This window comes from Talpa occidentalis, unplaced genomic scaffold (assembly GCF_014898055.3).
Source record: "Talpa occidentalis isolate TD23 unplaced genomic scaffold, MPIMG_talOcc4v2.1 talOcc4.14, whole genome shotgun sequence".
Classification (NCBI taxonomy): domain Eukaryota; kingdom Metazoa; phylum Chordata; class Mammalia; order Eulipotyphla; family Talpidae; genus Talpa; species Talpa occidentalis.
In genome coordinates, this window is record NW_023601433.1 from 43256487 (window position 1) to 43278783 (window position 22297).

General features: G+C 45.2%; 1 protein-coding gene across 2 annotated transcripts in view; it reads right to left on the reverse strand.

Moving 5' to 3' along the window:
* SLC35F3 (solute carrier family 35 member F3) overlaps positions 1-22297 on the reverse strand; it is a 341959-nt gene that overhangs the window by 71186 nt on the left and 248476 nt on the right. For both annotated transcript variants that reach the window (XM_054694987.1, XM_037510404.1), the window contains one exon: positions 18410-18734. In XM_054694987.1, the coding sequence (XP_054550962.1) occupies positions 18410-18734 (325 nt within the window). The remainder of the gene's footprint in view (positions 1-18409; positions 18735-22297) is intronic.

Genomic DNA, 22297 nt, shown 5'->3' on the forward strand with positions numbered 1-22297 from the left:
GGAACAGTTTTGTTTGTAAACCCCAGGAGATGGGAATCTGGGGGTGGCCAGTGGGCCTTGATGGCCAAAAGCAGCCTGTGCATGCCCAGCAGCCAGGTGGAGGAGAAAAGCCAACTGAGAAGGCAAAAGCTGGTGTTGATGCTAAGTTGAGAAGCCCTGAGTGGCTGTTAAGCAGCCTGAGTATGCTGAAGACCTGTGAGTCTCGTAAAATCACCTGTGGGTGATGCCCTGCTCATTCTTGAGTGAGGGTGAGGAGCTGAGGAACCCGTCCTTAGGGGATGGGTGGGGAACATGGCTTGGGGTGGAGCCCAAGCCAAATGTAGTTTGGATCCCCGACCCATGTGCTTGTGCAGTGGGTTGGCCTGAATGCAGGGGTCTGTGAGTTTCATTGGTGGCTATGAAAGCTGAGTGTTGGAGCGACTGCAGACAGAAACCCTGAGGGTTGGCGATTACCCCCAACAGAATAGAATCGCCAATCCCAGAGTGAGTGCATCCTGGGGGTGGATGCTGTGTGTGGCTTGTAGCCGAGACTACAGCCAGAGAAGGCCAGGAAGCCTGACGGCTCCTGGTGTGTTATAGTAGATGCCGTGAGTGATTCCCCCCCCTCGTATGAGCAGTGCCTTTGGCAGCAGATTTGGTGGCTCATCTGCTGGTACCAATAATTGTCTTTTGCACTAGGTTGGTGCCCTGCCTGGATTTAATTATGTTCTGTTGTATTTTGTTACATTGCGATGTATTTGCTTTTGTGGGCCATGACTGCATTGTTTGTGTTTGCTAAGAGACAAAATTGTATATATGAAGACTATATGGCAGAAAACCCTGAGGGGGTGGACTGTAGGGTAAGGAAAAATGTCAGGCTTTTCTGCCCTTCCGCCATCAGGATAGATGATGGATCCTTGAGTTCCTGAATGCATGCCTGATGGCGGGCACCTGGAGTAGGGTGTGGGCATAGGTAGATGGGATTCACCTGGGCTAAGACTGCTTTTAAGGGCGGCTTCACAGGGACGCCAGCAGAAGCCAAGAGAGAAGCAGAGAAGGCCAGAGAGCCCAGATAGAGTGAAGACTTGCTGGGGGCTGGGAGGCCTGCCAGCCTCCTGGACCCCCAGCACCCCAGCCTGCCATATGTCTGGTGAACCCCAATAAAAGACCTGCAAAAAACCGCTGAGGACTCTGACTCCTCCTTTACCCGGTCTGCATGGGATCAGGAAACCTGCACCGTGTCCAGTCCTGCCCCTTACAAGGCTTAATATCTGTGAACACTTAAAAATAAATGTCAAGTTCATTCAGCATCGCTGATGGTATTTTACTGAATGTTAAGAGTAAATGGAATGGGGGGGGAGGGGAGGGATTGGGGTCAAAATAAGGGGGCTGCAATTGTATGGGGAATATAAAAATAAAATTTATTTAAAAAAAAAAAAGAGTAAGTGGAACCAAGGTCAGAGAAGAGGGAGATAGATCCAAGGGAATGGGGAAGTGGCATTTGCTGGTATGGGCTGTAAGCACCTGCTCTTTATATATAGTTGAACAACATTCTACTTATAGCCACTCCCCCATTGATGAATAATTTAGGTGCTTTCTAATCTTTAGCTAATTATAAGTCATTCTGCAATGATAGCTCTTGAGCTATGCTTACTTGTAAATCTCTAATATAAATTCCTTGAAGTATTTTGCCACATTGAAATGCCTGATTTTGATAGGTTCTACTATACACATTGCCCTACGTAAGATTTCCTAATTTACACTCCACTGGCAATGTATTTAAGTACTTGCTTCCTCACAGCTTTCCCAACACAGCATATTATCAAATCTTTTTTTAAATCAATCCGAAGATAAAAAAAAATCAGTTTTAATTCATTTATTTTACCATGAGTGAGACTGAGCATTTCCCCCCATACATTTGTTAGTCATTTATATTTCCTTTCCCTTGAATTACCCATCATATATTTATATTTCTATTGAGCTGGATCTTTTTATATTGATTTGTAAGAACTCTATTAGACAATTTAACTTTTTGTTTATTATATGAGCTGCAAATATTTTTCTCATTTTGTCTGCTTTTTTAAGTATTTTTTTTTGCCAAAACGTATTTACTAAACTACATTTAAAGAAAATGATTTATAGATAATCACAATGTGAAAAGGTAATAAAAGGACTGCCCCATGTTTTTATATAGTGCCCATAGAACTTCAGGTTTTACACTACAATTAGGAATTTATCTTGGCTTGTAATAGGAGGTATGAGTCAAATTAATTTTTTCCTAGATGACTTCCCAGTTGTCCCAACATCACTTTGTAAATAGTGCATCTTTTCTTTACCTGGGTGAGATTCACATTTATCATGTACCTAAGTTCATTATTTATCTAGATCTACTTCTGAATGATCTATTATGTTTGGCCATCTGTCTATGTGCCAATACCACATTGCTGTAACTACTGGGACTTCCTAGTATATACTAACCTCTGGAACAGTTGGTTCCCACACTGTTCTTTTTCCAGGGTTTTCTTGTGTGCTTCTCCCAAACAAACCTTCTTGGGTTTTTATTGGGCCAACATTAAATTTATGAGTGAACATAGGGAGGATTGGCATTTTTATGTTGTTACATCTTAGGAGAGTTTTAAAGTTTTCAAAGTGATCCTATGAATTTGTTATGTTTATTACTAGGGATTTAAAATTGCTTAGGTTGTGTTTCTAAAGGGACTCTTCTGCATGGTTTCTATCTGGTTGCTATTTCCATTATTAGCCATCAAATGACCTCTTGATATAAAAACTTTCCAGGCCCTCCAACATGTACTTCCCTTCACCAACACCAGGACGACAGTGTCACTTTCTCTTGTGTCCCTGTAACCGTCACTCATTCAGTTGTTCTTCCCCATTGGTCAAACAGCCCCACTCCTAGTTATTTCCTTGATCTCTTGAGCAATGAATTTATTCTAGAGGTCAGATTTAGGAGAGGATGAAAGTTTAGCTTAACAGGACATCTGACAACGGTTGGGACACTGAACTACACCATTGTGCTTGTGTTTCCTTCTGGAGTTTGCTGGCATCACTGGTACTAAGCAGGGTTCCTCTTTAGCCTCCTCCTTCTGGGGGACCAGCCCCATATAGCCTTCTCTCTACTTTTGCTTCTGTCCTGACTAAATGCTGCACCTCTCATACCACCAGGCTCACCAGGTACCACATACAACATCTCTTTCATTTAGGGTTCATACATTTCATTTCTTTGAAATTAACTATCTTCAAAAATGTGCTTAATGGAATTACATGTGTTGTTCAGTGTAAAGAGACTAAGGATTTAATAGTTTAGGACATACTCCACGTTAGTGTGCACTGGGACCTTATAAGTGCATATAAACACTTGAAAGAAGTGTTTCAACTGAAGTTGTGCAGTACAAAAAAAAACACATTTCACAAATTTCTTCAACCACAGAAGCTTAATATACTGTACTACTTGTATTCTGTAGAACACTCAATTTGGGGGGCTACAGCCCCTCAGGATAGTAAGCACCACGGTCTGTCTGTATCATTCTGCTAGGGACACCTGTGATATCAGTGAACTACCTGGCCTGAAGTGTCAAGTCCACCTATGAACTGTGAACCGGGATAGAGTATTTAAATTCAAAAGTGCCTATTACCCTCAGGATGTCTACATAACTTGCAGGGTCTACTTTTATTTCCAGTAAAATAAGATGAGTGGTCCCAAGTGATATGAGGCACACATGTAGGTTGGCCTTCCTGCTGGAGGACATGAGGGGATGAGAGTTTCTGCATGGGATATAGGAAAGAAGCTAGAAATGTATAAAAGGAGGGAGAGGGAACTGAGTGGAAGAATCTGAGTCTTCATGCCTGGAGCTGCTAAGGATGACTCTTGTGTGGAGCTGACCCTTTTAGAAGGAGCAGCAACCAGAGTTTCAGGAGACTCCAGTCTCCTGATGGGGATACGGTGCCCATCCCCTCTTGGAATGGGTCTCCTGTCACTCCCAGGAGGATTGCACAGTGGCTGTAAGCAACTCCCTGCATGTATTTTGGAGTTTGTGACTTGTCTCGGGAGGGAGCCATTGCCTGTAGGAAGGTTCCTTGCGACTCACGCAGAGCACTAGCAACCCGCCCCTCTTGTCCCAGGTACACACAAGTGACTATCCGATGAAACCCAGAACACCTCATCTGTATCAAAGTCTGCTCAGCCGCACTGGTGATGCTTGTACCTGGTGTTTACTCTGGGGTGGGGGGAGGGTCTCCACGGCTCTGAAAGGATAGGGGAGGGGGAAGGCATGTGTTTCATCTAAGTGACACTAAAGAACAGAGTTGGATGTTTGGGCTGTGATGTGGGTCTTCTGGCAAGAACAGTAATTGCAATTAGCTTTAGCATCTGAACAAGAAGAACAGAAACAGGGTTGGGGGAAAGATCGGTGACTTTCAAAGACAGCCAGAGCAGGTCTTTTTGAATTTGTTTCTCTGTACAGCATTTCCCTGTGTGAGCTTTATTAGAAGAAAGTATTTCTCTACCAAACACCCAAACCAAAAACTAACTAGTCAACCAAAACAATCAACCAACTAACCAATCGACCAAACAAAAAACCCATTGCTACCTGTTTTCTCTCTTTCCCATTTCAGACTATCAGCACTAGTGCCCATGCATTTAGCCTTGAACTGCTTAGAAGTCATTGCTGGTGTCTGCATTCTATCCCATTTAGTTCCACATTTTGGTTTCCAGCCACATGGGCTACTGCCAGATCTTGGGCTCAGTGTGGTTTTTCTCCTTGGAGACCATCACATCTTGCTGTATCTGCTGCCTCTCCTGGGTCCTGCCCTGGCTGAGGACAGTGCCATGGCCTGGCTTCCCCTCCCCTGTACCACCTGACTGGCATACACATAGCAGTCGACAAGGTCTCCCAGTTTCCAGAGCACTCAACCCACGGAGCCGCACTAACACTTTGCTCTGTGTCCTTGCTGCTTCTGGGAGCAATTTCCTATTCATGCCTTAACTCATCAAATGGCTATATTTGTCTTATGTGTGGTTTTTGTTAATGCTAGGGCTTCTGGCAGTTCAGTGCATAAAAGGACATGACTTGGGTTATAAATTATGGTGTTGTCAGTGGCCTGTAATACTGCAGTCCTTGAGCACTGTTTACATAAAAATAATACACACATTTAAAAGGGGGAAAAGTCAGTATGGCAAAGGTAACAAAGGAGATGACCTGGACAGCAGTTCTTATAATCTGGTAATGCCAGAGTTGTTTCCCATTCATTTTCATTGGCCTTCTTTAGTCAGGTTGATGTTATTTTCTGCTTTACTGATAAAGGCCCTGCTTCCCAGAGAAAGAAGGTGACTGAGCCAGAAGCTGAAGTCTGGGGGGACCTGAAGTACACATCTGACTTGGGGACCTCTGTAAGTAGATGGGCTTGAAGGCCAGCTACGCCCACTGCCACCTCTCCCCTAGGTGAGGACAGAAAGAGGCTCCATGAGGACCTGCTGCTTCTCAGGTAGAATCCTTCTCCAGAGTTTCTCTACCTCCTAAACCCCAAATCTCTAGCACTGGCTGCTTTGGAGAGCCCAGCAACACCACTAGCAGGCAAATCTAACATTCTTCTTCAAACAATGTTTTTTAGTCTAGTTTTGGAACAGATTGTGTTTTCCAAAGGTGGTGGCAACAATACCTCTCATGCTATGTCCTCCTCCTCCAGGGAATCTTTCCACCCTTCAGTTGAGGGGTTGTAATTGGGAAGGTTTGTCACTGCCTTGACAGAGCATGGTTGGAATGTCATTGGTGACTTCTGAGGCCAGGCCCTAAAAGGAATGAGACCACTCGTCCACTGTGGTCCTCACCACTGGGGCTCTGAAGCATCATGAAAGCAGTCAGAGTCACCTGGCCGTCATGCTATGAGGAAGCTCAGGCTCCCGAAGAGGCTGTGTGCCCAGTTTGACAGTGCCATTTGAGGTAGAAGGTGACAGGTGACAGTCAGCATCAACCACCAGACATTTAAGAAGCTAACTGCACAAATCCTCTTAAGTTTCTCCCTCTGGGATACAGTGTGGGTATAGTTTTAAGAGAATAAAATTCTAGCCAGTATAACAGATTGAATCTTCATGAGGATGAGATTTTACTCATTTCAGATAAAGGAACTCAGGGGCACCCCCTGAGCTCACGTCTGCTCATTTCCGACCTAAGTCGTCTCCAAAGAATGTCCAGTAATCAACTCTTTTTCCTAAAAATAAATTTATAACTGAAGAAGTCTTTCAGAATTGGTGTTGGGGAACCACCTCTTGTAAGGATAGAGAGTCTCTCTCAGGGCTGTGCCTGGGGAAGTACCTGCTGGAAGCCAAGCTCAGCAAGTTCATTCTGTGACTATGAGGATGACAATATTGACATTGTCCAGGCAATGGACTCTTCATTTTCCCTCTTTGCCTCCTTTCTTCAAGTGCCTATTAATTGTATATTCCATGCTGGGCACTGAGCCTGGTGCTGGGGATAAACTGGTGAGCAAGGTAGACAGATCCCTGTCCTTGTAGTTAGAGGCTGCTGTTTTTAGAAACACATTTTTATTAAGTAGTATCCTCACTTAAGTTCTTGGAAATGTTACTTTATCAGTGACATTAAGTGAAACTACATATAAAGAAACAAGATCCTTAAATAACATTGTTGTAACATTGATGAGGAATGATATTGAAGGAGATGATGGTATTCAAGGTCCTACTATATTCAGAATAAAAATAAAGTCACCTGGAGGCTCTTGGGTAGTTAGGATGTCCAAGTGCATATGTTTGAGGATGGAGGCTGCAGATTGACTTGAACTCTGGGCTGGGGTGGGAAGATGAGCACTACTAATCAGCACCAGGCAAGCTGCTGGGTGTCAAACCCCACATCCAGAGGCTTGGCACAACTAAAGTTTAGTTCTGATTCATGTCATGGGAGGACAGGTGGCATTTTACCACTTGGGGCTTCTCTTTCTGTATGTGGCTCTGCCATCCCTTGAATCCTAGGAGTTCTGTATATGCCTTCAGAGGAACAGGGAAGAGGAGATTGGAAAAAAATCTTGCTCCTTTTATCTGCATTGGCTCCCTAGCTGTCATTCTAGAGAGAAATCACTTAGATGTTGTCCCTGGCTGGACAGCTCTTCCTTGCAGCCACCTTACACAGGATCAGAGGAGGCAGGGATCTTTGTTCTGGAGTTCCCCATCTCTGCGGCAGAAAGGTTTCAAGGCCCACCATGCTCCAGGGCACAATTGAACACCAACAGCCTGCTAGGACTCTTGGGAGCTGGTGGTTTGTCCCATGCCCCCTCTGCGGGAAAGGTCTTTTTAGCCTCAAGTATCCAGAAAGGATTCGGCAAAAAGCCCATGTATGTATGTCTCTTAGTCCACCTTGTCAATTCCCTCCACACCCTGTGAGTGAAAATATCTTTTCAAGCAAAGTTACTCTGAGCTGGGCTTAAACACATCAACTTTTATCAAACCACGCACTTAAACAACTAGTAAGTATTTTAAAGATGCAGTCACCCCAAACACTAATTCATAATACAATATTAACAAGCCTGTTCCCATTCTGTTAGAGACTTAAAAGCCTTTCTTTGAAAAAAATTCTTCCAATCACCCCCTCCCCCCAAGAGAAACATGTAGCAAAATAATGCCATATAATGGTTCTAACTGATGTGTTCCTGCAACAAGGGAGCTTTAGTTTCCAGTGCTTTTAATTTATTTTGTTATAAATAATTTATGATTGAGAGTAACACATTAAACGTAAGTGTCATAAAGTAAGGCACTTAGATAAGAAAAGCGTGAAAGGATCCTGATGTACTCTTAAATGTTACATTAAGTACATAAATCATTTTGTTTTCTCTCTACTTTGAAAACAGCCGAGGAGGTGAATGTGATTACTATAATTCTATTTTAAAAGGTCCAGGAAGCACCAGAATAGAATTTGCACGAACATCAGAAAAGGCAGCTGATTCTGGCCAGTTCTGTCTTGTTGGGTGAAAGACTCATCTAGATGGTGTAGAACATGATGATTAGGCCCATAGGCACTCACGATAGCAAGGAGCTTTGCAGGGCCTTGTTTACCTTCTCTGAGTCACTGATGGTCAGGACCTCTTAAAACAGGACGACCCAGGCCAGAACACACCTCTGAACTTTGCCATGCATCCTCCACTGGAGACAGCAGACTTGAAAGGGTTTGGGTAATGAGGGAAGAGAATTGGTTCAAGAGGGCCTGGGTTAGGTTCCTAGTCTGGTCTGTTCTGGCTCCAGCTTAACTTAAATGTGTTTTGATGAAGGGGGTGCAGAGTTTGAAGCACTGATCTCAGACACCAACTCTGTAAAGGGCTTTGGCTTGATTTTGCTTTAATAACCAGGCATAACAATTTCCAGGGATGGCTTTTCCCACAGGTTCCCAATTTCTTAGCTAAGGAAGATTTAAGTCTACATTATTTCATTATATTACATTCCACATAAGTGCCCCAAGTCCCCTTATTCTGTGGTTCAAACAGAAATGAAATAGCTCAAAGAAATACATGTGCAGTAAAGGCACAGAATTCCAGTTCACACTGCCCCAGGAGTCACTGCTCAAGCAGCTGGCCTGTAAAGTTGGGAAAACCAGACATATTGGCCCCAATCTTAAATATAAGGACACTGAAATGAAAGGTGCACCTATAAGTAACTGAGTTAGGGTCACACAGATTTTCAGTGGTGGATCTGAGCACCTGATCAGCCTCACTTCAATGCCTGGAGTTTCTTTCCTCTGCCATATGACCCTGTTCCTCTCTGTATCCCTGGGGCCTGATGTGGGTACAATAGCCCGATGTCCAAGTGCTGAATGGGATAGTGAGCTTGGAAAGCCCTTCCAGTGTCTGCTCCTGTGGACAGGGTAGCTGTTCTAACTTAGCTCTGAGCTGTATACAATAAAGACTAAGGTGCTGCCAGGGGAAGAAAATGGTGCTACGAGGATGCATCTGCTTCAAGCACTCCTCCCACCTCCTTTCATTTTTAGCTTTCATAAAACCTAAGAGCATCAAGAACTGGATAGATATTGATTTCTAGACAGATGAATCACCTTGCATGTCTGGCTTTCAGCTCATGTTCTAGAATGACATGGCAATGGCCATGTGCCACAGAGTTTTCTGCCCTTTTCCTGGCATAACTTATCTCACAGCTCACCTCTGCTAAGGAGGTGTGCCCTCCCCAACAGCCCTACATAATGACAGGGCATGCTGTCCTCCCAGTTGTGGGCTTCTTACCAGCTACATGGGCTTATATGAATCATCACAAGAAAGACTCAGTTACCTGTGGTGGGTTGTTCAGCATCACCACCATCGTTATCTTAGGAGGTATAGAAAGCAGAAGCCACCGTTGTGTTTTGGGATTCACATTTGGAGTCAAGATGAGGAGGAAAATGTCAGGACCAAGCAGTTTGGGGTTTTATAGAAAATCACATTTAATTCTGGTTCATTTCAAAAACAAGACCTACATAGGAGCTATGAGCATCCAGAAGGGCAATCCCAACTGTTTCAGGGACTCCATTTTACAGATAAGAAATGAGGCTTCGAGTTTTAGAGTGACTAGTCTACAATTATATAGTCAAGTAAAGGCAAAGCTGAGTGCTAGGATGGCAAGTCTGCTTCTGTACATAATTTTCTCACAGTGCTGCCATCATAGACTCATGGCATTCTTACCCCATCACTCCACTCTGCTCAAGCACTGCCTCCATGCTCCTCCCTATGAGGAAAAGCACTGACCCATTACTTTCCTGGTAGCATATTTGGAGACTGATGAGAATAGAAACCTCATACCCCTTTTCTCTATGCCTCCATGGCCTCTTTGATTATGGGGATACTCTCATCCAACTCAGTCACTTTCAGATCTTTTGAGATCTCTATGCAAATGATCATTTCCTTAATGTGATGAGGTTTAAAATAGTCAGTGTGCTTGAGAGATACTTCTACAGCTCAAAATTATGTGGAAAGAAATGCCTCAAAACTGGCTGAGTAGGCCTGTTCCTCCTGATCACATCAGCAACATGCCCTCTTCTGCACCTCACACACCTGCCCTTGCCTCTGACGCCTTCCTAACTGCCATGCCTGGAGCTAGTCATCATCTGACTTGTACAAATGTTAGCTCCTCGAGGCCCACTAGGTAGAAGATGCCCTTCAGGGAAGCTGTCCTGCCTTCTCCATGCTTCTGTGGCACTGAGCCTGCATATGTTTTCAAAGGACCTTGGTGCCTAATATTAAAATTGTTATTATATCTTACATTGCTAAGTCCAGTGTGGGGGTATATTAACATTGGCTGCCATTCTTCAAACCCACAAACAACCTGGGAACTGACGTTTTGCAAAATTTCAATGAAACTGCATGGGGAAATTTATCACGGCTGCCACTGAATTAGACAAGTGCTGCAATTTTAAGGTTGAATTGTATAAAATCCTTCAAATGCTAAACTTCAAAGAGAAATCCTGGTGTCATTTGAAGATTAACAGACCTCCTAACAGGGGGACCAACAGATGACTGAGGTACATGAGAACAAGTATTAACTACTTGCCTCAGTGAAAACTGAAAGATCACTTGTGGAATATTCTGGACTCCTCCATGGGGGTGTGTGGCTGTCACTGAATTTCACCAGGGATGAAGTCAGCAGCTGTTTAGCTGAGAGGTGGTGGTGGGGTTGGGTGCTTTCCAAAGGGAAACAAATGAGCTCATCCTTACTGTGAAGATGGGACAGAGGGGAAGACCTTGCAGAGTGGTGGGGCCTGGTGCACATGTCTTGGGCATTGTCACATCTGGGGCACAAGAACAGTCTCAAGGATTCAATGTCCTTGAATATTTTAAAGTCTACATAAACTTATCAGCCACCCACCCCCTCAGTTCTTCCTTTGCTGACACCAGGAGCCATTTTGACTTGCCACTTGGACTCAGAGCACTGACTGCAGGCTGTCCTGTGATGGTGCCTTATGTTTGCAGATCAGATAGCTGTGTGCATGGGAGAGAGGAAGAGGTAGATGAGGGGACAGGCAGGGAGGGAAGTGCATTGTCTCAGCAGCAAGCCTGACTGAAATCTTCTGCCACAAAGATATTTGCTTGGTGGTTGACAGCAGAGATTATGCACAGAGGACAGGTGCCAAATTTAAAATTACAGTTCCCAAATATTTTGTCCATTTTTTCTAAACCAGTTGTAAAAACAACTGCAGCAGTAACACAACTGCAAGAGCTCTGGGTGTAGCTTGTTGCTGAGTGGTTGATTCTTGGAGCTAAGACAAGCCAAGACTGCTGCAAATCAGAAGGGGTATGCTCAGGGAAGGCCCTGTTGCCCCTCCCCCCACTGCTTGAGCTCCCCGGGCTGATGGCAAGAATAGAGCTCTTGGATCCCACTGGAGGGCAAGTGGGGCAGGCCTCCTTGCCACCAAACTGTCCTGGGGCCCAAGGGTGAGTAGTAATATCCTTAGCCTAGGTATAGGATTCATGGAATAGGTACAGGAAGAGAAGAAATAAGCAAGCCAGTGATTCACCACGGCTAAGCCAGGGTTTAGGGCCTGGAAAGGGGGAGATGCTCAGTTAACCACAGGCCCCTTCAGACAGACCGATCCCCAGCCTGCCATCAGAACCTCCCCACCTATCACCGTCTTTCTCCGTAACCCTCAGCCATAGCTGGCATATTGTGTCCCCACTCAGAGAGACTCTCCACAAAGGCAAGGTTTTCGCTTACTTTGGTCATTTCTGTATTCCTAGCCACAATAACAGTACTTGGCAAAAAAGAAACCCTTAACAGATTGTGGAGCAAATCAAGGAATATTTCCTTGTAGGATGAAGTTCCCTCATCCTACAAAGAACTGTTGACAGGAGCAGCAGGTCAGAACATGTCCAGGGCCCAGTGTAAGAAACCTGTCCCCTTGCATTTAGGAAGATTCCTGACTGAGCCAGGAAGGCAGAGGCCTGCAGGGGTGTCACTAATTTGGGCTGCCTCAGTGCATTCACATTCCCTAAAGATCATGTACCAGTGTTTCCTGGAAAGAAGATTTTCAGAATGCCCAAATTTGGTGAGAAAATGACCCCAGGAAAAGTTTTCATCAACATAAATGTTTGCTTTGGAGGCTAAAGAAGAAACAGTTTCAAAACAAGGACCTTGTAATACTTTAAGAGGTACACTCAACATTCTTGTTCTGGCTCAGGAAATAGGTGCCTCTCCTCCCAAAATAAAACCCCACACATAGTCCCCCTGGGATATGTAGGGGTAAGGGAACTTGCTCCGCAACTAGCTCTGTAATTAGCGCTCAGCATCCAAGCTGCTCTGAGAAGCAGGACTCAGTCCTTCCTCAGCGCTTCCTGAGGTGCCTTCTGCCTACAGAACAAAGCCCAGCCCCTTGGTGTGGCACCCAAAGCCCTGACTTTATAATATCTGTTCTGCCCCGTCCTTACTGCCCAGCTCACCCAGCACCTCCTTATAGCTCCTGCTGACTCATGGGGGCCTCTCCTGCTCGACTGGGAATTCCTCCAGGCAGAAACACTGCCTTCCACCCCACCCGCTCGCCCTCAACACGGGCAGAGCAAGGGGCAGGGCTGTTCACTGGCCTCCAGCCTTGCCCTCCTCTCCATGCTCTATGGAAACCCCACCCCCCACCCGGCGACCCCCAGGGTTTTTCAAGATCCAGTCTGAGCACTTCTCTGCCAGGAGCCCTTCTGTGCCCCCACCTCCAGCAGTCACACCAGATTCACATATCTCTGTAGGATGTGGGAGGCTCATGGGGTCTGCTGTCAATGCCCTGTCTTCTCTGGTGCCTCACTCCCCTCCCACACCATGTCATGTACCCTCAGACTGACCAGCCTCTTGTTCTTCACTTGCTTCTGCTGCCACAGGAATGTTTGATCCTTTCAAGAGACTATTCTTGGGTCTTCTAAGAAAGCTCTGTACCCTGTGCTTCAGCAGTGCACCTGCTCCTCTCCCCCAGAGCCCCCGGTTGATATCCCCATCTGGTTGGGCTATTTGGCTCTTACTCAACTGTAGACTTCTTGAGGGTAAGAACCATCTACCCCTGTATCCCCAGTGCCTTAGCAGAGAATGTGCCACTGACATCTTCCCCCAGAACACCCCCAGGTGGCAGCTGCTCCACTCTGCTCTTTAGAATTGGAACTTACAGCTGCCAGACCCCTGATGCACCCCGCTTTAGTCTGTGCAGCTCTGCACACGCATTGGGCCCTTGTAGATGAAAGACATCAAAACTGACTGCCCTTTTCCCTTTCTTGGCTGAGAACATTTCTCTGTATTTGTGCAATGGAGCCCACTGGCTAGTTTACAGAAGCCGGAAATGATACAGGACAGAGGAAAACATCTGTCCCCACTGGATCGTTCACTTTTTTGGGGGGGAACCTCCTAAAAGCACAAGGTTCTAATATTTGCTTATGAAAAGGTCACTGCTGACAGAAATTCCTGGAAGGTCTTCTGACCGAGCTCTAAGTGCTCCAGATCTGCTTCAGCCAGGTGCAGAGGGTGTGGCAGGAAGCTGTCTTCCTGTCCCAGGGTCAGAGGGGCTGGAAGGTGATCCTCCACCATCTCTCCAGGTCCACACACTTGACATGGCCTCCTCCCAGTACCTCCATGGTGCCCAGGTGTGCAGGAAGCTCCTGGGAGCTGAGCCCCATTCAGGTCATGCCTGCAGTCTGCACACACCCACGAGCTCTGTCCAGAACCCACCTTGGGTCTGGACACTGCTGCTTCCTTGGGGCATCCCTGAGGCTAGCTGTCAGCAAGAAAAGGTGGGGGAAGTGAGGTGCTCACTTTACTCCAGAATGTTTTAGGGGTGCTCATGGGGGAGGCCACATGCATGATGCTGAAAACCCAGGACACTTGGGATGGGAGGTTTTCACATTCTCACTAATTTTACACAATGGTGCCTGATTAGAAGCAGCCCTGGTCAGATCTACGATGCCTTGTGCAGCCAGTAGGGCCCCAAGTTGACATGACATCGAAGAAGTCAGCATCACTTTAAGGCCCACTCTTGTCGTTCAAATAGGCCACTGCAAGGCTACTTCTTTCCACAAAACCCACACAAGATATCACAGGGCAATTTCTATGCATTTCAGAAATGCACTGCATTTTTATGGCATTTCAGAGTTTCTAGACACCAACATGGATGCTGTCTCATTTGATCACACAAAAATGCTTTGTGCAAACTGGTGCATGTGTCACCACCTGCATTTACATATGAGCATCCAAGGCTTCCAGAGCTTAAATCACTTGCCCGTGGAGTCCCTCCGACCACCACCTTGCAAGTAGCAAAGGACCAGGAGTCTCCAGGGAGTCACTTAGGTGGTCAGTAGGAGGTCATTTGGTGAGTCCTGGTTCCTACATTTGGGTCAGATCAGCAATGTTTAACAAAACCTGTAGCAGGACTAAATAATAGGGCCTTTACAGCCAAAATGCAGCCCATGGGCCCGTGATACCAACATCCTACAGGAGTAGGTCAGTAAAGCAGAATCTCAGATCCCCCCAGTCCTATTGAATCAGCATCTGCTGTTCAACAAGACTGAGGAGCCCTGTGCTAGGTGACACATGCTTTCCTCTCTGCTGTGGCTTACTTGTCCAGCTTCAGGCAGGGGATGTAGCCTGGCTGGGTGGAACTTGGAGCAACCAAGAAAAACAGGTTTATCTGTCCAGCTTCCCTCTCCAAACAAGGTTTCTCTGTCTCCTCAGCACCCTGCCGAAATACTTTCAGACAGCAACACATCTCAGCTGGCTCTATGTCTTCTCTCTGGCACTAACTTTGATAAATGCATAAAAAAGAAACGACTTCAGGAAAAGTTCCGCGGGGGCCAAAGGCTCGCAGGGCAGCTGGGAGCCACATGGCAAGCAGTTCGGGCCTTGATGCCACCGCCCAGCGTCTGCCATGAGCAGGAGTGAGGCGCTGGCGGAGGAGTTCATAGTGTGCCTCCAGAAAGCCCTGACGCACCTGCGGGAAATAGGGGAACTAAATGGGATCCCCGAATACCAGCGGCTGCAGAGAGCGGAGGTTGTAAAGTAGCACATCAAGGACCTCCTGGATACCAGGATGGCTGAAGAGGAGAGCCTGAAGGAGAGGCTCATCAAGAACATCTGTTTGTCAAAAAACTGAGCACCCGTCCAGTGAGTTACATGAGAAGCCCTTTCAGGATGCTAATTCACCCATCTGAATCCCTGATAGACTAATCCGACACCTTGGTTCCTCCTCTTCACCGACTGAGACTTGAGGAGTCACAGACCAGTCCTACTTTGCCACCAACTTCTGCCACTCTGCGCAGCAATCCGCCTCCCTCTGTTCCCTTGTGTAAAACCTTGCTTGTTGATTTAAATAATGCCTAAAATAATGTAGACAGATTATCTTTGTAATTGTTTATCAATCTCCTTATGTTATACTGCCTGTAGATCTAGAGAAATATTGGTATGATAATTTTGGTATTTATGCTCTTAGATAAAAAAATTTAAGGCTAGTTTAAATGTTCTTGAGGAAACACTTGTATATTGGTAATCAAATTCAGTATATCAAAACTCACTTGACCATTAAATGTCACTCTGATTGTAAATGAATTTGTGTTACTCCACATGTTTATAACTCATCTTCTATTTCTTGGAATAATGTTGAAAATCATTTGCTAGGAGTTTGGGATAATACGAATGTTTCCCTGGATCTTGCTAATCTTCAGGATGATATTATTAAGGCAATTAGTTTAGCTTATGTTTCTTCCTCCACTCCTGCCGAGGTTGCCGATTCCTTGCTGGCCTCCTTATAGCAGTACACCACAAAAACCGCTTGGTTCCCCCCCTTCATTAACTTTGGCATTTCCTTGCTTATAGTGCTGGTTCTCCTGTTTTTGTTCCCAATTCTCGGTAAATCGTTTTTTCGTGCTATCAAGCAAACTAATATTGAATTAAAAACAATGCAAATGTTGGCCAAAAACAAAAAAGGGGGCACCCAGGGCGGGGTGGGCTGGGGGTGGAGAGCTCTGCACGGGTCATTTTGTGTCCTGGAGGAACGTGGGGGTCAGGTCGTTCCTGAGTGTGACCCCGTGGGTGGCCAGCGCCCCTGACAGAAAGCACGTGCCCCATGTTTGCTCCCAGTGCCTCCCTGCTGCTCTGATCACCCCTGGGGTGGGTTTGCCGGGCTCCCCGCTGTGTTCCACTGATTTGTGTGTTTTATTTCTGTGAACTTAGAATATAATTTGGGGAATTAGAAGTTTAAAAATAAAAAAAAAGACACGACTTCATTTTTCCTTGATTTCCTACCATCTATTTAAAGAACTCCCAATTTGAATTGTGACAGTTGTGAATTTAGGACTGGGTAAAGTTTGGAATGTCGAAACGTCTCCCTTTTTTGAGAAAGAATCTTCTCATCCTTCCAACGTTGTGCCTGGCTTAACGTACATATCCAGCTACTGGGAAATTAGCAGCTCTACCTAAGGTTGTTAACACAGCTTGCAACTGTACATGGCTTTCTGTTTTTTTTTTTTTTTTTTTTTTTAAAGAGGCAGAGCTAAGCTTTATTATAAGCCATTGAGCAAGGTTTGAATGGACCTCACTAATCAAGTGATCATCCCTGCCTGCCATTTTCCTCCAGTTGACGAAGGAATCACCACATGATTCTACCCAGATACTTTTCATAGGAAGACAATAAGTTGAAATCAAGGTCCTGATGTCGTTCATGTTTAATTCTCTCTAATGAACTTTCATTTCCTCTTCCTACCTGGAACCTTTAACCACTTGGTTTCTTCTGTGTTGTTTTCAACACAACTGGCCCACAAGGCCAGTCCTGTTCTAATACATGTGGTGGTCAGGTCTAGAATACATGTTTAGTGTAGCAGCTGGCACTGCCTTTTAGGGGAGGTCCTTTTTTTGTGGGACCCTCGCTGGTGGCTGGGGAACGAACTGGCGCTGCAGAGGTTGCGGGCAGCCTCGCAGCCCAGCTCTCAATCGCTGTGCCACCAGGGGAGGTCCTAGGGGAGGCCCTTTTTTAGAGCTCGTGAGGTCATGTGGTTGCAGGAAATAGGAAGAGAACATGTCATCTTATATTCTGTCAAGAAACAGCACAAAAGCTCACTTTTCCCCCCTGGGTAGAGGCAGCAGTGTAATATTCTAGTCAGTCTAAAGGATGGTTAACTCCTGATTACAAATTAAATAGACATAGGGCTACTTTACTATTAAATACATCATTTACTGAGTATGTTTTTTCCCGCCTGGGCTTTGAAGCAGGCCATTATTTTTCTCGTGCCTCTGGGAACATCTCGGACCTTATTGAAGTTTCTGAGCCTATTTGTTTTTATCTGCTCTAGATTGCTATTCCAGGGAGGTGCATTAAATGCTTCTTTAGAAATCTCTGGCTAGTCCATAAGTCATTGGTTTAAGCCCATACTGAGAACGCCCCAGCCTGGGGTCTCTGCTTCCACATGCCCTGTCTCCCAGTTTGCTCTGAATCCTTTTCACTAAGGGACCTTGTCTCAATCCAAGCTCAGTCAGAGCCCCTTCCTCTAGAATTAGTGCTTTGATATACAACTTGTCTTTTAAAGGAGTCATATTCTCTCTGAACACTTAAGTTTGGTGCCTCACACCTCCAAACCATTGATGAAGGCGTGAAGAGTCTTCAACTTTCAGGTTTTTTCCCTACCTCCTGGACAAAAGGTCCACTACTTGGTCACCTTGAACATTCTATCTTGAGTAGATCTGACTGGGGTTGGCAGCATGTCCTTGACACAGCCCACTGAGGTCTCCACTTTGGCAACCTTGAGGTCCAGTGATTAACATGAGGACCCAGAGACAAGACTGATATTCTGAGCCCTGAGTTTGAGGGGTAGCCCTGCTGTATACTGAGGCCGAGGTTTGGGGCCAGGGCTTTTGGCCTTTTTTTGGAAAGAGACATCATTCCACTGGATTCCATGTGAGAACCTATAGCCAACAGAGCTCAGACTGATTCTGATAGCTAAGTTGCCACATAGCCAGTCCCACAGCCAGTCCCACGTAATCACATGACTAACGGAAGAAACATCTGGGGGTTAAAAGGGAATGAGGCATCAAGTTTTTTCAGTGAATGTCTCCACCCAGGAAGGTCAGCCATGTCGCCTGACTCCATGGAATCACGTTCCTCACCCCTGCCTGAGGAAGGGTACAGAGCTAGACTTCTCCCACTTCTACAGCTCTAGGGACCCACCATGGTCTTTCTCGGTTTCATATTAAAGGAGTCCCTAGGTCTGCAGAGCGGACGAGGGTGGGGTGGGAACAGGTGTTTACCACTGAGGGGAGAGAGAACTCCCATTCTAGCCCCACTAAGACAGCAGGAGACACTGACTTCTCACAACCCTTCCCACCAGCCAGTCCCTGCGCCCACCGCCAGGGCCATGTATCAGCAGCAACACCAAGGAGAACAGCCCCAAGGCAGGAGGCAGCCAATCGGAGGCGCCTACCTACCTGTATCTTTGCTTCACAGACTGCTTCTCTGCAGACTTGCACACGTGCCCCGCGTAGTATAACGGGAAGAATAGAAAGTTCCAGTTGGTGGCAAACCATGTCAGGGTGAAGGGAGCATCGAACTTCCTGAAGGTCAACTTGGCCAGCTGCGTGGAGCCTGCCCAGGAGGAGCACACGCACAGCACCACGGCCACGCCCCAGAAAATCTTCTTGAGCTGCGCCTGCGAGCATCTCCAGCAGTGGTGGCTCGTCCTCCCACCGGCCTCCACCCCAGCCGGTGCCTGGGCCTCCGCTGGGCCTGGGGACTCCCGGGGGCGTTCCTCCCCTGGGGGAAGAGAAGGGCATGTTTAATCAGGGCCTCCAGACCTCACTGCCCTACAGGAGGCACCAGCCCTAAGGCTGTTGTCATGGCTACCCTCCCTGGGGAGTGAGGATGGGAATCTAGGGGCATGGAGGCAGCTTCCTAACTTAAGTAGGTGTTTCCCCCAGTTTTCTTATCCTTCAGAATGTTGACCCTCAAAGTGTGCTCCATGGGATGGCAGCATCAGCATGCAAACCCTCTCCCACCAGCTTGGTGGAAATTCAGAATCTCAGGCCCCACGCCAGAACCAGAATCTGTATTCAACAAGTGATCTGTATGTACACCAAAGCTTGGGCAACTTCTCCAGGACACACAGCAGCTGAAATATTTTCTCTAGTTTGTGTCAGCTCATAACACTAGATAGTACTGGTTGCTGGGGATTTCTACATGAGGTCATAGGACCTGACCTCTAAAAGCTCCCAGTTGCTAGAAGCTCCCCCCACTGCCTAGTACTTAAAGACAGGGATAACAAGATTCTCATCTTGAATGTACAGCAAAACTAGACGTTTCCTTCTTTTTCTTTATTTGATCTATTGGCTTCCTGATGATGGGCATGACCTTCAGTCCCACATGCAGGTGTTATTTCAAAATCAGTCTCTGCAGCTGGTGTTCTGAATGGTCTCAGACAGGCCATTCTAGAGCTCAGTGACTTCTGCACACCAGGCTAGAGCCCAAAGCTTGGATCTGTGCAGTGTTGTTCTCACAGCATGGGAAGGTACAATCAGTGTTATTTTCACTGTTTGGTTTTCATTTATGATTGTGTGTGTCAGTCACCTGGAAATTTAAACAGCTGAAACTTGTATTGGGTGTAACCATGGGTCAATGTAAATTTCTAGCAGAGAGCATAATTGCCTTTTACATGTGCAGCTGGCACTTAGCCAAATGTAGGTACACAGTGCTAAGAGATCATCTCTACTATAGGAAAGCTGTATATAGGAAATGAATAAAGAAGATACTGGGGTGAAGCATACTATATTTTTAGCTGAAGAGAGATTTAGATAGCTTTATTAACATTGAACCAAGTTTTGTATGTCATACTTTCTAAAACAATTGAGGCAAAATCTTGATTCGGGTAGCCAATTATACAGAAGTCAGCTAATCCTATCATTAATTACCAATCCTGGCTGTATCAATTTTAGCTGAAGGTAATCCCACATCTTACATGGCTATTCAAGGAGAGAGAATGCCTTTACTGGCCCAAATCCTGCTTGAAACCATCTATATTGTGCTTCATATCTGCTTTATTAATATTTAATCTCCCTCTTAAAATTTTCACATGTGTATAGATTCTAGGTGAAACATTCTTGAAAAAACAAATGCTTGCCCACCCTTTTTTCTTTCAACAAGTTATCTGTTTTTGGCCTGGTCTGTAGGGCAGGGAGAAGCAGAAGTAAAGGCACAGCAGATTGCCAGCCTTTTGAGTTCTGCCCTCCCACCAGGCCACTATGACTTCTTTCACAATGAATGCGGACGGTGTAATGCAAATTCAGTTTCAGATATAAGCATGCACATCTCAATTTATACACAGATTACTGACATTTTAGGTCAGCCTCTGCAACCTTTCATTATTGGGACAGTTTTAAAACAATGTTTGGGGGAGAGGAAATGTGCTTTAGGGCGATCTCGACTATCAGCATCACTGTTAAAAAAAAAAATCACAAAACTTGTGGAGATTAAAAAAAACCCATGCAGAATTAAAGACAGTTTCACATGCTAACTTTCCACTTAAGAATGGTCTCCAGAGCAGGTTGGATAAATTTGGGCTCACAAAGTGTTTTTTCATTTGCTTTTCCATTATGTCAAAGTTTTAAAACAAAGAATTAAGCGATGATGGATACTGGTGGCTGTTACAATCAAGGAAAGTCAACCAAATCATATTATATTGGTAAAATATTTCTATAGGTTTGGATAAAAGGAGTTATTCTCTAACTTGTTACCTCTCTGGATCATTTAACCAAGGGAATATTAATACAAAAGCAAAACAAAGATATTCAAAACAATCTATTATTTAGAGATAAATTAGGCATTATACTATGGAAAATATTCTGACAGGAAAAAAAGGATTGTATGTTCATAAAAGTTTATAAATCTAGGTAGATCAGAGACAGATTCCTTTGCTGTAGGAATATTCATTATAAATTTCTAATGGACAGTGTGAATTTCCAAAAGGCATTGATAGCGTGCATGCTTTCCATATTATTTAAATGCAACACCTGTGGTAGGCTAGGTGTTCCTTGGAATACACTTTGGCAAACATTGGGATTGACCCAGGAAGAACCATAGACACCCAAATGTAAGTCACTGTCAACTTCCCATTTCACTGTATTGAGACATTTATAATCTTACCAGTTTCATCACCTCAATCATTCCCAGGATTTCTGTTAAACCAGCCCTATTCCTGTAAACTAAATATAATCTTTATAAGCACTTTACATAAGTTCTGAGTGTCATCAATTAAAAGCAATTTATGCTTATCTTAGTACACAGATTGCTGCGGACATGTGGCTGCATTCTCCCCAGCCTTTGTCTTTGCACCACACACACAGGAAAACCAGGATCATATTGTAGTTCATCCAGCATTTAACTTAATTCAGAACAGCATGGACTTACAAACCTCACAGACTTATACGGTATGACCTACCCTAGGAGCTTTTTAATCAACTAGAAAATCGCCACGAAGCCTCTATCCTGAGCCAAGAACTTTGGGCGGTCAATAAGTATAAAACAAATTACTGTTCAGGAACATAGTCGATCTGGGAGTTACAAATCGAATCCATGAAAGAATTACAAAAGCAGTCACGTGCAAAATGAAGAGATTTTGACAATAAAGGGAACTCTGAAGAGAATATGACCAGTGTGGGCTGTGATAGTGAAAAGAATCAGAAGGTAGTAGTTTTCCTTGGCCCTTGAAGAGTAGAAAGGCTCTGAGGGGAAAAAGGAGCCAAGTTCAGAGTCAGGAGAATACATACGGCCTGCTAAGGGACCATGCAAGAAAATGGTGAGATCTGCGAGTTACTACTCCCTTGCCCCACAGCAATGCCCAAGCTTGTCTCAGTCAGACATGCAGCATGCAAGATGTTCATCTAGGCAGGGGGAAGGGAACAGATCAAATTCAGATGCTGACCCCACTTTAATTAGCAAGTACTTGTCCCAAGTCCAGCATAAAAATGAAAGAAAAAATGCAGTGATGGGATAATAGGGTTAGCAGACACATTTTTTTCTCCACTATTTGAAATGCAACAAGTATACTCCATCCTACACACCCTCCTTAGGGTTATAAACTATCCAATTTAGGCTCAGGTTTAAGAGGATTTAAGGGGCAGTATCCTCTTGAAACACTTCTCAAATCTTCAAACACAGGTAACTTATTTACTTTCCCTGCCCTCCTAAATTGCAAGTTGAGATTCCTTTGATGTCATTTTACTACAGAAAGAGGCAGAACAGGTGACCCAAGAGGAAAATCAGTGCTGAATTAGCCTGTTCCAGCTCCCTTTACGATTACTGCATGACTGGAAATACTATGTCAC